General features: G+C 42.1%; 1 protein-coding gene across 3 annotated transcripts in view; it reads right to left on the bottom strand.

The window, feature by feature from the left end:
- Nucleotides 1-16,095, bottom strand: part of STAT6 (signal transducer and activator of transcription 6) — a 121,362-nt gene that overhangs the window by 67,144 nt on the left and 38,123 nt on the right. For all 3 annotated transcript variants that reach the window (XM_070740970.1, XM_070740971.1, XM_070740969.1), the window contains one exon: nucleotides 5,467-5,597. In XM_070740970.1, the coding sequence (XP_070597071.1) occupies nucleotides 5,467-5,597 (131 nt within the window). The remainder of the gene's footprint in view (nucleotides 1-5,466; nucleotides 5,598-16,095) is intronic.

Raw genomic sequence — 16,095 nt, 5'->3', positions numbered from 1 at the left:
GGGGCTTAAATCCATTAAATCCATTGAAAATTTTAAATCCATTAAAATTCATAAAATTCTTTTACAGTACTACTATACTCTATTAAAGAAACTGGTAGGATATCACATGTAGTTCCAGCTGAGAAACATTACAGGATGACTGTTTAATGCAAAGGCTGGGTTTTAAAAGTCCAAATAATAATAACAACAACAACAACAACAACAACAACAACAGTAATAATACTAATAATAATTTATTAGATTTGTATGCCGCCCCTCTCTGAAGACTCGGGGCGGCTCACAACAATAATAAAAGACAATATAACAGTGAAAACAAATCTAATATTAAAAGAAAAAGATATATAAACCCCCCACGATTTAAACCATACAACACATACATACCAAACATAAAATATAAAAGCCTGGGGGAGGTGTCTCAGTTCCCCCATGCCTGGCGATATAGGTGGGTCTTGAGTAATTTGCGAAAGACAAGGAGGGTGGGGGCTGTTCTAATCTCCGGGGGAGTTGATTCCAGAGGGCCGGGGCCACTTCCCCTGGGGCCTGCCAAACAACATTGTTTGGTCGACGGGACCTGGAGTAAGGCCAACTTTGTGGGACCTTATCGGCCGCTGGGATTCGTGCGGTAGAAGGCAGTTCCGGAGGTATTCTGGTCCAGTGCCATGTAGGGCTTTAAAGGTCATTACCAACACTTTGAATTGTGACCGGAAACTGATCGGCAGCCAGTGCAGGCCACGGAGTGTTGCAGAAACGTGGGAGAATCTGGGAAGCCCCACAATAGCTCTCACGGCTGCATTCAAATACTTGTTAAATACATTAAAAAATATCTTTCCTCTACTTCACGGATCACTGTGTATACTATTTCGAACAAACTCCCTACTTAATCTACAACTATTTACGGAAATCAGACGTTAAATCCACAACATACTTACAAACGGTTCGCTCTCAACTACTAGAGCCAGCAACAACAGCTGGTTATCCTTGTTCCTCTTCTCCCCTTCTTCCTCCCCTCTTTTTCTTTTATTGTTACTCCTCTCTATTTTTTCATTATTTAATCTAAATCCGTGTATGATTGTATGTTTATTGATTCTTTATGTTTTAATTGTTTAAATAAAGTTAAAAAAAATTTAAAGGGTAGAGATCCAGCCAGTGAAGATCGCTGTTGCCGGTGCTACTGGTGACTGGCTTGGGCATGGGTGCATCCGGCGTGTGCCCCTGTGTGCATCGGCGTGAGATTCGGCTTCTGCAGATGCACAGGAAATGAAACCTCATGTGAGGGTGCTCTCATGCATAGGATTTTGGCAATATTGGGCAATTTCTTTGCTTCCGTGCATGCGCGGACACAAAAAACCCACCAAAAATTGACAAAATTTATTTATTTATTTACTTTATTTATTTATTAGATTTGTATGCCGCCCCTTTCCGTAGACTTGGGGCAGCTCACAACACAATAAAAACAGTTTATAACAAATCTAATAATTTACAATATAAAATATTTTAAAACCCCATTATTAAACAGACATACACACAAGCATACCATACATAAATTGTATAGGCCCGGGGGAGATATCTCAGTTCCCCCATGCCTGACGACAAAGGTGGGTTTTAAGGAGTTTGCGAAAGGCGAGGAGGGTAGGGGCAGTTCTAAAATCTCGTGTGCGTGAGCGTCCTTGTGCAAGGTTTCACTTCCTGCACATGCGTAGAAGCTGTATCTCACACAGGCAAGTGCATGCATGCATTGGGGATGTGAAGAGCGCACACACATCTCCGTTTTTTCCAACTGGGACTGCATTCTGGACCGTCCATGCCAGCGATGGCGAACCTAAGGCACGGGAGCCACAGGTGACACCTGAAGCCATATCTGCTGGCACGCGAGTTGTTGCCTTAGCTCAGCTCCAACATGCATGTGCGTGCCAGCGAGGTGATTTTTGGCTAACACAGAGGCTCTGGGAGGGCATTTTGGGCTTCCAGAGAGCGTCTGGGGGGATGGGGGAGGGCATTTTACCCTCCCCTGGCTCCAGGGAAGCCTTTGGAGCCTGGGGAGGGTGAAACACGAGCCTACTGGGCCCATCAGAAGTTGGAAACAGACCATTTCCAGCCTCCAGAGGGCCCCTGGGATGGGTGAGGGAATAATAATAATAATAATAATTTATTAGATTTGTATGCCGCCCCTCTCCGAAGACTCGGAGCGGCTCACAACAGTAATACAAAATACAAATCCAATGTTAAAAGCAAAAACAGTATAAAAAACCCTTAATTAAAAACAATCAAACAAACCATACATAAAATGGAGCAGCCTTGGGAAATCAATTTCCCCATGCCTGATGACAAAGGTTTTTTTTAAAGAGTTTGCGAAAGGCAAGGAGAGTGGGGGCACTCCTAATCTCCAGGGCGAGTTGATTCCAGAGGATCAGGGCCGCCACAGAGAATGCTCTTCCTCTGGGTCCCGCCAAACGGCATTGTTTTGTTGACGGGACCCGGAGAAGGCCAACTCTGTGGGAAGCTGTTTTCAATCTCCCCAGGCATTGAATTATGGGTGTGGGCAGTCACACACTTTTCGGCACCCGAGGGAAAAAAGGTTCGCCATCAGTGGTCAATGCAGTAGCTCACTACTGGATCCAGCCTACTATGCCTGCCCCCAAGCCATCTTCCTATTCAAAGTTCATAAACTCAGCTGGTTTAAACTGGAGAAAGTTGGATGCATTGCAGCAAAAAGTCTGTTAAATCACTGCACCGGAGACTGCTTCAATTCAATAGGTTTATTTTGTTAGGCATAATCGGAGGAACAGCTCTCTTTGACAATCAACTCCCAACAAAGGCAATGGCTAATCCGTTGCCCTATTTATACATTTCTTTTACGCCGGAAGCTTTTCTGACAACCGTTTATTTTTGGTGGCATTCTAACCCAAGCCGTGTTTTAATCAATCAGCGATTTATTTCTTTTTACAGACATAACAAAGTCCCTGTGCTACTCCTTCTGTCTTTATCTCTATAAGCCTCTACAAGGCTGGTCCTTGAAAAAAACAGGGATCATTGAAACAATGGAAGGGAGTAAGAAGAAATCTGGAGAAAAGGGGAAAGAATAAGGAACATGGAAAAGAAAGGAAAAGAAACTAAAAGTTTAAGTTTGAAGTCCTGAAAATGTCAGTAGTGCCAGCAGAGAGAAGAAATTTAACCATGGTGGTAGGCAGGAATGGAAAGCAGCGACGACCATCCAGACCACAGCATAGATGGACAGAGCAACAACACCAAAACTAGGGGAGCAAGTGGAAAGGGCAACAAGCAACTAGCGAATTTGGATTATAACAGTCATAAAAGAGTAGCACCAACAAGAAGGCTGAGAAGGAGGTAAACAACCACACCTAGGTGAACCCAGTGCACTGATATCCAAGACGAGAGGACCATGGCTCAGAATACTGACAGTGATATATTGAAGCTTGGGTTGCTGTCAGATAAGCCCCAGGGTAAGGATGGCAACTACTATTATCCACCTGCAAAGCCAAGCCCAGCCCTAACTGAAAATCTGTGGGCACGTGGGTCTGGATCCAGGTTGAGACATGCTCTACATCCCATACATTTATATAGAAATTTCTATATACATTATCTATAGTATTATATAATCCCAGTGAGGGTATGGCTAGCTGATGAGGCCAAAATAAGGCCGAAATAAATCTATCCTAGTCTCCCTTAATTTTCAAATTCACATTCACCATCATCAGGCTGAAGTTCCAAGCTTCGTGGTGTTGTTTTACAACAACACGAAGCTTGGAACTTCAGCCTGATGATGGTGAATGTGATTTCACCGAAACGTCGCATAGACATGCAAAATATTACACAGGGCAAAACCCGAACTCAGAACAATCTACATACATATACCCGTGAAAATTTATGAAAACACATATATATATATATATATATATATATATATATATATATATATATATATGTATGTATGTATGTATGTATGTATGTATGTATGTACGTACGTACGTGTGTGTGTGTGTGTGTGTATATATATATATATGTATGTATGTATGTATGTATGTATGTATGTATGTATGTAGATTGTTCTGAGTTCGGGTTTTGCCCCATGTAATATTTTGAGTGTCTATGCGACGTTTCGGTGAAATCACATTCACCATCATCAGGCTGAAGTTATAAGCTTCGTGTTTATAACTTTGTGCTTATAACTTCGCAAGCTTATAACTTCAGCCTGATGATGGTGAATGTGATTTCACCGAAACGTCGCATAGACACTCAAAATATTACACGGGGCAAAACCAGAACTCAGAACAATCTACATACATATACCCATGAAAATCTACGAAAACAAATATATACATACATACATACATACATACATACATACATACATACATACATACATACAGTATGTCATAGAAGTGTAACTGAATTTAAACATGCCTGGGATAAACATATATCCATCCTAATATAAAATACAGAAAATAGTATAAGGGCAGACTAGATGGACCATGAGGTCTTTTTCTGCCGTCAGTCTTCTATGTTTCTATGTTTCTAAGTGAGTACACCCTCTCATGTTTTGTAAATATTTAAATATATATTTTCATGTGACAACACTGGAAAAATGACAGGTGGCTACAATGTAAAGTAGTGAGTATACAGCTTGTATAACAGTGTAAATGTGATGTCCCCTCAAAACAATGCACTCACATACTCACTTTTGCGGCCAGAAATTTAGGCATTAATGTCTATGTGTTGCATCTTCAGTGTTGTCACATGAAAAGATATACAGTACTTAAATATTTACAAAATGGGAGGGAGTGTAGTCACTTCTGTGATGTATTGCAGAACTGAGATAGAAACTAGGACAAAGCTGAGATATAAACTCTAGATAAAATGGATAATGGGCAATAAGAGATAATAAGGCTCAAGTAAATGATAAAACTCAAGTTAGAAAAAAACGTGAGGTACTAAAAGACACTTGAAGCTTCGATTTGAGTGAAAGAAATGAGTGTTTCTGTTATCAAGATTTTGATAACAGAAACATCCCGTTTACAAGATTATATATAATCTCCTACATAAACTTCTGTCTCTTCCCAACCTAATCTATCACGCAAACCATTACCAAGAAAAGAGTAACATTCTTAAACCTCACTAAGCATTGCAAACCTTCTTGGAAGGATCTGAGAAATATGAGAACATATTACTCATCTTATTATATATTCATATTATTCATGGATTTCTAAGAGGCTGACTAAGATGATTTTTGAGTCAAAAGCCTGAAATGTAATAATGATCTAGCAATAATAACTACAGCACACTTCTATCAAACAAGGAACTATTCTAAATTTATGATCTGTCAATAAAATAAACAGATGGAAATAGAACAAGCTATACACACCTGTACATCAGGAAGATGGAGTTAACACCCATACATTGGCCAGAGATTATTAAATTTAACATTCATTACCTTTTTAGCAGACTTACCATGGCTCAGTTTCCAACCACTCCCCTAGGAGACAACGTAGAGTATGAGGAAATTCTTCATACAAGCCATTGAACCATTCTGGAGACATGTTGGAGACATAGCTCCACAGGGATGTGTTGGTACTGGTCATCTAAAATGACAAAAACCAATGTTCATTATTGCAATCCATCACACAGAAAATGTTACAATTCCTAGCAGAATGAAGTCAATATGTCAGCAGGCCTGGGGGCAATAACTTTGCTTCCAACTCTTGATGGCCAACTCTATGAATGGTGTGCATGATTGTGACTGCCTTTTTAAATACCTTTTTAATGGGGTTTTAGTTTTAGATAATGTTTTAGTTTTAGATAACGTTCGACTTCTTTTTTATTGCATTGTATCTATTTATATTGCATTTTTATTATTGTTGTAAGCCGCCCTGAGTCCTTCGGGATTGAGCGTCATAGAAGTCAAACAAATAAACAAATAAACAAATAATAGACAGACAGACAAACAGGCAACAGACAAAGAAACAAACAAATAAATAAATAAATACAGTAAGAGCAGAAGTGAAACCAGGGGTTGAAATGCTCCTGGTTGGGACCGATTCGTACATACCGGTAGCGGCTGCAACCAATTGTTTGCCAAGCCTATAGCAACGACTGGCTGGCCACGCCCCCGAACCAATCCGCCACTTACCACCTGCTTGCCCTGCCCTGCCAGTCTCCACTCTGCAGCTTGCCTGCCTGAAGCGCTGTGCCCCTAATCTGCCTGCCAGTTGTGGCCCCTGCTCCCCTCCACCATCCCACCCTGCCTTGAGCATGCTTTCTTGTCTTCCACATGGCTTTCCTGGTTTCCCCATAGCCAGCAAGCAAGAGAAGGCTTCAAGGTTCACTTGGGCAGTCCAGCCAGATGACAGAGGGAAACTCAAAGCATTGGGGGCTTCCAAAGGGCAGAATGTCCCTCAGAATGTGTAGCTCCTGGCTCTAACAGTGAGTTACATAAATGATGTCAAGTTGGCCACGCCCACCTGGTCACATGACACCCCCCACCAAGCCACGCCCACCAAACCACATCCAGAGAACTGGTAATTTTTACATTTTACCACTGAGTGAAGCCTTGTTATTAGATCTGGATTTTCTTTCAGGCCATTGGCAAGGGTGAATGAAGGCTCTCTTAGACTGCCTGAGGGGTTGTTGTTTTTTTGTTACCGTCTGGTTTACCTCACCTTTGTCATCTCTTATTCTATCAGTTTTGCTTCTTATTGTTTGTTTAAAAATGAATTCGCATGTGAGCTGAACAGAATCATTGAGAGGTGAAAAATGTAACAACTTAAAAAAAATAACAGATGATTGCCTCTGACAATTAAGAAAATCACTGTCCCCCTTTATGCCCTCATGGGTTTAATTTGGAGCTTTTCTCTTCCCACAGTTTTCATGGCTTAGTTAAGCACCCACTTGATTTTCCCATAGTCAGTCCTAAGGTCCAGTTTGTTTGTTTGTTTGTTTGTTTGCTTGTTTGTTTGTTTGCTTGCTTGTTTGTCAAACAAGTATAGTATTATAGTACATATTAACATAACATAACATAACATGGTTTTTAAATATGATAGGGTTTTATATGCTTTCTTTTTTAATCTTAGATTTGTTTCGCTATAACATTGTTTTTATTATTGCTGTGAGCCGCCCCGAGTCTTCGGAGAGCGGCGACCTACAAATCTAATAAATTATTATTATTATTATTATAAATAGAACGTAGTAATAGAAAGGATAATAAGACAGTAGGACAGGGACATTAGGCACATAAGTGCACTTATGCACGCCCCTTACAGACCTCTTAGAAAAGGGGAGAGGTCAATTGTAGATAATGTAAGGTTGAAGATTTTGGGGTTGGGGGAAACAACAACAGAGTCAGGTAATGAGTTCCAGGCAGTGACCACTCGATTGCTGAAATCGTATTTTCTGCAGTCAAGTTTGGAGCGATTTACATTCAGTTTGTATCTAATACGTGCTCTTGTGCTGTTGTTGTTAAAGGTGAAGTAGTCACTGACAGGGAGTACATTATGATGTATGATTTTATGAACAACAGTTAAATCAGTTCGTAGACGACGTAGTTGTAAATTTTCTAGATTTAGTATTTGAAATCTGAATACCTCTATCCCAGAAAATTCCAGCTCCTGCCATATGTAGAAAGTTAGCACCCACCCTTCTCCTAGAAGAATGAAATATTTTGAGGCATATTAAAAAGGCAGAATGTTATATTTCCTTAAAAGAGAAATGGAGCAACATGTTTTTTTTAGAGGCAGGAAGCAGACTCACTCTTAATACCCCTCCCCCCTCCGACCCTGCAGATATTTTGTGCCCATTAACAAAGACTTGGCCAGCCTGTCTACAAAACAAAAGACCTTCAGATCCAGGATGATGGAATTATCCTTCAGGACACAATTAGATTAACCCACTACCAGTATTGGGTTGCTAGCCGGTACGGGCCACACTGCATACCAGTAGCGAAAGTGGAGCTGTGCGCGCAGCTCCATGTCACCAGCGTGCCCATGTGCGCACCCCAGAAAGATTTCTGCACATGCACAGGAAACAGAATCTAGCAAGAGGATGTGTGCATGAAATTTCAGCAATTTTTTTGCTTCTGCGCATGTGAGGAAGGAAAATTCTGCCTGGTTTTGGCCTGCAGAATGCTGCTGGAGGCAGAGGAGATTAAAAATGGGACACAGATGCCCCAAGAGGTAAAAAATGGGTGACCTCCAGAAGATGATAGATAGATGGATGGGTGGGTGGGTGGGTAGGAAGGTAGATAGATATGATAGATAGGTAGGTAGGTAGGTAGGTAGGTAGGTAGATAGATAGATAGATAGATAGATAGATAGATTAGACAGACAGACAGACAGACAGACAGACAGACACAGACAGACAGACAGACAGACAGACAGATTTCAAAAGCTCCTTGGGGTTGAGAAGAATTGCTGCAAAACTGAGTTTACTAAAGTGGACCATTAGACTCCTAAACAACTGAAAAAAATGATCTAGTAAAAAGAAAAGTCAACCAAAAGAGCAACATGAAAATAAAAGCAAATAAAACACTCCCAGGAGCAAAACAAACTAAAGTTTAATTTGTGTGCATTATTTAATGGACTGTTAAATTGGCCACACCCACCCAGTCACATAACCCCCCTGCCCAGGAGCAGGCAAAGTTGGCTGTTCTATAACTTGTGGACTTCAGCTCCCAGAGTTCTTGAGCCAATCATGCTAGCTCAGGAATTTTGGGAATTGAAGTCCACATGTCATACAAGAGCCAACTTTGCCTACCCCTTTGCCCTAGCCACATCCACCCAGCCGTTCTGGCCTCCCAACAGTTTGAGGGACCGTGAATTGGTTCCCTGTATAAAAAGTTTGAGGACCCCTGATTTAGCAGAAGACATTGCATCACCCTCGGAGCAGTCCAAGCATCAATCAAACTTAGCTCAGACAAACACCTAGGATTTGGACTTTGCCTATGGAGCCAGCTGTTACCAGTAGTGGATTGTAAATCCCGTCGCTTCCGGTTTACTCAAGCATGCACAGAAGCCCTCGGGTGGGTGGGCGGAGCCTCCCAGTACCGTTACAGGCTCACCGAACCGCGCAGAACTGGGAGCAACCCGCCACTGGCTATGACCCCTAAATAAGGAAATTCAAGTGGTTATAGCTTAAAGAAGTTATAACTGCCTCCCACATTTCGTCAGCTGTACCAAAATCATGTCCTTTGTTGGTTCTGTTTATCATTAAACCTTCCATCCAATCAGCCTCTATGTTTCCAGTGTTTTTCTAAACTAAACCAGATGGATATTTTCTTCCAACACATCTCTCCAAAAGATATGGACTTTTTTTTTGCAAAGAATCTTTCAAAATATGTAAACCATACTCCCATCCCTTCTCCATTTATATTGCAGGAGAGGCGGAGTAAAGACACGGACACAAGAGCTGGATTTAAAACTGGGTCATTTTTATTGAAATAAATTTGCATAATTTATTTAAAATAAATTAGCATAATTAGCATAATTATCTATAACCCTAACAAGGACCCGCAGGGTCAAACAATTGCTTCTGGGGCGGAAAATGACGTAGAATAAACTTCCGGGGCAACTTATGGGCGTAGCTCCATGCTAATCCAGGTGAGGGACCACTCCCTCACCTGAGACCTTGCCATGCACTTGCATGTGGCAGGTCCCGCCGGCTAACCCCTACAAGGGGAATTACATGGGCGGGACCCAAAGACAGGTTCCCCCCAACTGCTCAGGTCGCCAAAACCACAATCCTTTGGAGAGAACCTGTCAATCATCCCCAAAGATGCCCAACGGAGAACACGCAGTTGCTAAACCGCCACCCAGTTTTCCGCCCCTAACCTGCCTACCCAAATGACCAAAGGTAAGCCAATTAACCTAAAACAGGTGCAAGCACCCCCTAACCGCTTATCCGTCTCCACAGTGTGGAATAGGTGAAAAAACGGTCCCGGCTAAACGCCAGGACCGCCAAAAATTCCTATTCGGCCTCATAGGGCGACCCCCAGTGGCACACTGCAAGATAGGGAGGGCGGGTGGGTGTCTGCTGTGACGGAGTCCAGGCGAAAAGGCCGAACTCCGAGCCTGCCAGCCCTTTTATAGGGCTGGCAGGCTCTGCCCGGACATGTCACAGATCAGACCACTCTGGTCTGATCTTCGGCAGAGATCTTGCGAAACCTCGCGAGATCTCGGCCGATCACCTAAAATGGCGGCTGTGCCGGTCTCCGTGTCCCCCGGGCCTCCTGCAAAATGCACCGGGGGATGAAGACCACCGGCGGTATTTTATCTGACAAGTTATTTATAAAAATAATAAAGGCAGGATAAAAAAATTCCCTACTGCCTGGGGTTGGGTTTCTCTTACCTTCTCTACTGGTTCAGAAGTGCTTGCGTTGTTAGTTGTTAGTTTTCACAGCTGAGATCAACATAAATGCCAAGAAAATTAGACTATGGCTTAGCATGTGGAACTGAATCACTGAATGTCAACTGCTGAACTGTAGCCAAATTGTTATATATATATCTATATCTTTGGGGTATTTTAGAGAAGGGAAAAGCTCTTTCTCCACCCATCTTCAGTTAGCAGAAAGCGGTGCTGCTGATTTCTACCCCGTCTCTCACTGGCAGCCACCCTCTAAGTTTTAGAGGGTTTTAAAACTATAGATTTGGATGTAACAACTGGAGGGAGGTCACAATAAATAAATTAAAAGGTTTCATCGGGTTTGCAAAGGCAAAGCAGAATCTGTGTCCTGGGCTTTGTTTTCAATTTTGCCTGTTTGACCTGCAAGAAATTACAGTCCTGTAATATTTGAGACCCTTGCTGATAGTCAAAAGAACATAAGAAGTGCCATGCTGAATCAGGCCAAAGCCCATCGAGTCCAGCATTCTGTGTCACATTGTGGCCCACCAATTCTACATGGGGATCTTGAGCAGAAAGAGAAGGCAAGACCCTCCCTTTCCCCTGACCCCCAACATATAGTATTCAAGGGAATCCTGCCCGCCTCAACCAACATAGAGGCGGTGCATGGACATCTGTTTCAATAACCACCGATACACTTGCCATCCATGAATCTGTCTAATTCTGCCTTGAAGCTATCCAGGCTCACAGCTGTCATGACCTCTTCTGGAAGTGAATTCCATAAACCAACAACCCTCTGGGTGAAGAAATATTTCCCTTTATTTGTCCTCGCTTTCTTACCTATGAGCTTCAGGGAGTACCCCCTCGTCCTAGTATTGAGTGATAGAGAAAATAATTTTTCTCTACCCACCTTTTCTATCCCATGCATGATATTATACACTTCGATCAAGTCAGATTATACTTTAATCGTTCATAATAAATGGTAGTTTTATTTCACACACAGCCCTGTAGTAATTGTTGTTAGTTGTTGTTAGTTGCAAAGTCGTGTCCAACCCATCATGACCCCTTTGTTTTCCTGTCCTCTACCCTCCTTGGGAGTCCATTTAAGCTCATGCCTACTGATTCTGTAACTCCAGCCAGCCACCACATTCTCTGTTGTCCCCTTCTTCTTTTGCCCTCAATCGTTCCCAGCATTTAGGCTCTTCTCCATTGAGAACTTCCTTCTCATTGGGTGGCCAAAGTATTTGAGCTTCATCTTCAGGATCTAGCCTTCTAAAGAGCAGTCAGAGTTGATCTCCTCAAGGACTGACCAGTTTGATCGCCTTGCAGTCCAAGGGACTTGCAGGAGTTTTCTCCAGCACTGTAGTTCAAAGGTCTCAATTCTTTGACGCTCAGCCTTTCTTATGGACCAACTTTCACAGCCATACATTGCAACTGGGAAAACCATAGCCTTGATTATATGCACTTTTGTTGGCAGGGTGATGTCTCTGCTTTTTAGTATGCTGTCCAAATTTCTCATAGATTTCCTCCCCAGGAGCAAGTATCTTTTAATTTCTTGTCTATAGCCTCCATCTGCAGTGATCTTGGAGCCCAGAAAAATATAACCTGTCACTACCTCCATTCCCCCCCCCCCATCTATTTTCCAGGAATTGAGAGGGCCGGGTGCCATAATCTTAGTTTCTTTAATGTTGAGTTTCAAGCCAACTTTTGCACTCTCATTCTTCACCTGCATCGAGGCTCTAAAGTTCTTCTTCGCTTTCTGCCATTAGAGTGGTATCATCTGCATATCTGAGGTTGTTGATATTTCTCCCGGCAGTCTTAATTTTAACTTGTGTTTCATCTAGCCCCACCTTTCTAATGATGTGCTGTGCATATAAGTTAAATAGGCAGAGTGACAGTATACAGCCTTGCCAGATTCCTTCCCCAATTTTTAACCAATCAGTGTGGCAAGCCAAAGTCTCTAACTCCAAATGTAGCCATCACTTGGAGTTAGAGACTTTGGCCTATCACAGTGGTTCGGGGTCCAGTTCTCACTGTTGCTTCTTGATCGGCATATAGGTTTCTCAAGAGACAAATAAAATGATCTGGTACTCCCATCTCTTTAAGAACTTGCCACAATTTGTTGTGATTCACACAATCAAAGCAGTGGTAGATTGCTATCGGTTCGCACCAGTTCAGTGAACTGGTAGCAGCGTCAGCAGGAGGTTCCCTCTATCTTCCCGGACATCATCAAAAATGCTCTGTGCATGTGCAGAAGTGTTGCATATACACACCTGCATGCTCCTGTTCCCGAATTGGTAGCAAAGATAAGTGACACACACTATTGAATCAAAGGCTTTACCATAGTCAATGAAGCAGACACAGATATTTTTCTAGAACTCCCTAGCTTTCTCCACGATCCAGTGTATGTTGGCAATTTGATCTCTAGTACCTCTGCCTCTTCAAAATCCTGCCTGTACTTCTGGTAGTTCTAGATCCACATTCTGCTGGAAGTTAATTTGTAGGATTTTAAGCATAACTTTACTAGCATGTGAAGTGAGTGCAATGGTGCGATAGTTTGAACATTCTTTGGCATTGCCTTTCTTTAGAATTGGAACGTAAACTGACCATTTCCAATCCTGTGGCCACTCTTGAGTTTTCCAAATTTGCTGGCAAATTGAGTGTAGCACTTTGACTGCATCGTCTTTTAAGATTTTGAACACAGAGGAAAAAGGGTTTACCCAGCCAGTGAGGAAATGCAGAGAAGGAAAAGCTCTGTGTATCTAATTGCTTGTAGGAACCAGAAACAATCAGGCAGAAGTACTCAAGGTATTCAAGAGTTATCCAATACATTTGCATTTCCACCCCGTGTCAATTCAGTGAAGTGGTGACGTGATGTGCCGGTGCCTGGTGGCTGTGAGGGTCTGGTTGAGGATTAGCAGGGTCAAACTCAACCCTGACAAGACTGAGTGGATGTGGGTGTTGCCTCCCAAGGATTGTTCCATCTGTCCATCCTTAATTCTGGGCCGGAAAATATCGACTCCCTGAGAACCGGTCTGCAATCTGGGAGTTCTCCTAGATCCTCGGCTGAGATTAGATCAGCATGATTCAGCTGTGGCTAGGGGGAACTTTGCACAGGTCACTCTAGTGCATCAGTTGCAGCCCTATTTGGATAGGGAATCTCTACTCAGAGTCACCCATGCCCTTATCACCTCGTAGCTCGACTACTCCAATGCTCTCTGCATGGGGCTACCCTTGAAAAGCTCTGAGACTTCAATTGGTACAGAATGCAGCCTCGCGAGCTATTATGAGTGTGCTTAGGTACACCCACATAACACCGATGCTTTGCAAGCTGCATTGGCTTCCAATCAGTCTCCGAACACAATTCAAGGTGTTGGTTATCACCTATAAAACACTGCATGGCTTAGGGCCTGACTATCTAGGGGACTGTTTTCTGCCTTATAATTTCCAGTGACCGATTTGGGCCCACAGGATTGGCCTTCTACAGGTCCCATCAGCCAAACAATGCCAACTGGCGGGACCAGAGGGAACGGCCTTTTCTGTGGTGGCTCCAGCTCTCTGGAACCAGCTGCCCTGGAAATTGGTATCACCCTCACCCTCCTGGCCTTCTGAAAGGCCTTGAAAACCTGGCTTTGCCGGCAGGCCTGGGGCCGTTGAGCTATGCCATTCAGTTCCGGCCAAAGGAGTGAATGTGCTTATTGAATAAATGTTGAGGGATTTTATACTGTTATATTGTTTTATGCTGGTTAGATTGCTTGTTTTATATTGTTTATATTGCTTGTTCGCTGCCCAGAGTCCAAAAGAAGTCGGACGGCTTATAAATGTAATAAATTAAATTAAACTCTGAGTTGTATGTGCAAATTAGGCTTGTTGCACGCTCTTATTTTCGTCTTCTGGTTCAGCTCATCTCCACAATGCAACTCATGATCCACTAACTCGCAATGTGTTTTGAGTCTCCTTTAAAATGGAGTGACTTTTCATATACGTTGAGTATCATATACAGGTAGTTCCTACAAAGGTTCATTTACTAAGCACTCAAAGTTTCAAAAGTTCTTTAAAAAGTGACTTACGACTGCTTTTCACCTTTATGTATACAAGTTATTATTAATTTGGGTTTACGGATTTCCTTTAATTTATTGAGTTATTGAGACATATTATGAGTCTTGGGTGGAGGGTCCTGCACCAAGGACCCATTCACTTTCATTGTAGACATGTGCAATGACAATAAAAGTTTGATGAAAAGGGAGCTGCAAATAAAATAGATGTAGTTGTTGATGATAAGGGGCAAACTAATAATGAAAATAATGTTCTTCGGGTAATGTGCACGGATGCTCGAAGCTTGAGCAACAAGTTCTGTGAGTTAATGTCCATAATATCTAGAGATAATTTGGATCTGGTTGCCATAACTGAGACATGGTTTAAGGATTCTAATGAATGGGAAATATCCATACCAGGATATACACTGTATAGGAAGGATAGAATAGAGAGAAGGGGAGGTGGAGTAGCCATTTATGTTAAAGAAAGTCTAAAAACAACACTAATTCAAAATACATGTCAAGATCTGGAGACTCTCTGGATTTGCATGCAAAATAAAGAAGGTTCTGTCATTAGAATTGGGGTGATCTATAGGCCTCCAGGACAATCTGAGGAATATGACAACAAGATGGTGGATGAAATTACCCAAATGGCAGTAAAGGGAGATATTGTGGTTATGGGTGATTTCAACATGCCTGATGTTGACTGGAATATCCCCAGTGCCCTTACATGCAAAAGTAAGAATATAGTAGAGGCCTTTACAGGAGCAGCTCTGGCACAGCTGGTTAAGACACCAACTAGAGGGGAGAATATTCTAGATTTAGTTTTTATGAATGGGAATTGGGTTTCAGAGGTCAAGGTGGGAGAAAATTTAGGTTGCAGTGATCATCTAAGTTTGTGGTTTGATGTAAAAACTCATTGTGAGCAATCCTATAATGCAACCAAAGTATTGGATTTCAGAAAAACAAATTTTAATGCAATGGGGGAATATTTAGATAATGAATTAAAGGGGAGGGATAAAATGGCAGGAGCGAGAACCCAGTGGACTGTATTAAAAAAGGTCATCTTAAAAGCCACTGGACTGTATGTAAGACAAATAACTAAAGGTAAAAGGAAGAAGAAACCGCTATGGTTTAGCAATGATGTAAGGGCTATAGTCAATGAAAAAAAGGCTGCCTATAGGAGGTATAAAGTGTCTGGAAGTATAGCTGATAGGGAGGTGTATAAAATGAGATAGAAGGAGGTGAAACAGATAATATATGCTGCTAAAGCCTCAAAAGAGGAAGAAATTGCCAAATCTGTAAAGAAGGGGGATAAAACTTTCTTCAGATATATTAGTGATAAGAAGAAGAAAAACTGTGGCATCACGAAGCTTAGTACCGGGAATAATACATGCATTAATGGGAATAAGGAGATCGCTGACCATTTCAATAGCTACTTCTGTTCAGTTTTCTCAAAAGACACCTTACAAAATAATACTATAGAGGGATATAGCATTGCTTCCAGCTGTATGGATTCAGCTCCAGTGATCTTGAACGATTAAAGATAAATAAGGCAATGGGTCCAGATGGCATCCACCCCAGAGTTCTTAAAGAACTCAGATCTGTCATTGCTACCCCCCTGACTGATTTGTTTAACCAATCCTTGTTAACAGGAGAAGTTCCTGAGGATTGGAGAATGGCCAGTGTTGTGCCTATCCACAAGAAGGGCAGTAGA

Source organism: Erythrolamprus reginae, chromosome 2, assembly GCF_031021105.1.
Source record: "Erythrolamprus reginae isolate rEryReg1 chromosome 2, rEryReg1.hap1, whole genome shotgun sequence".
NCBI lineage: Eukaryota > Metazoa > Chordata > Lepidosauria > Squamata > Dipsadidae > Erythrolamprus > Erythrolamprus reginae.
This window is presented reverse-complemented; position numbering and strand designations above follow the sequence as displayed.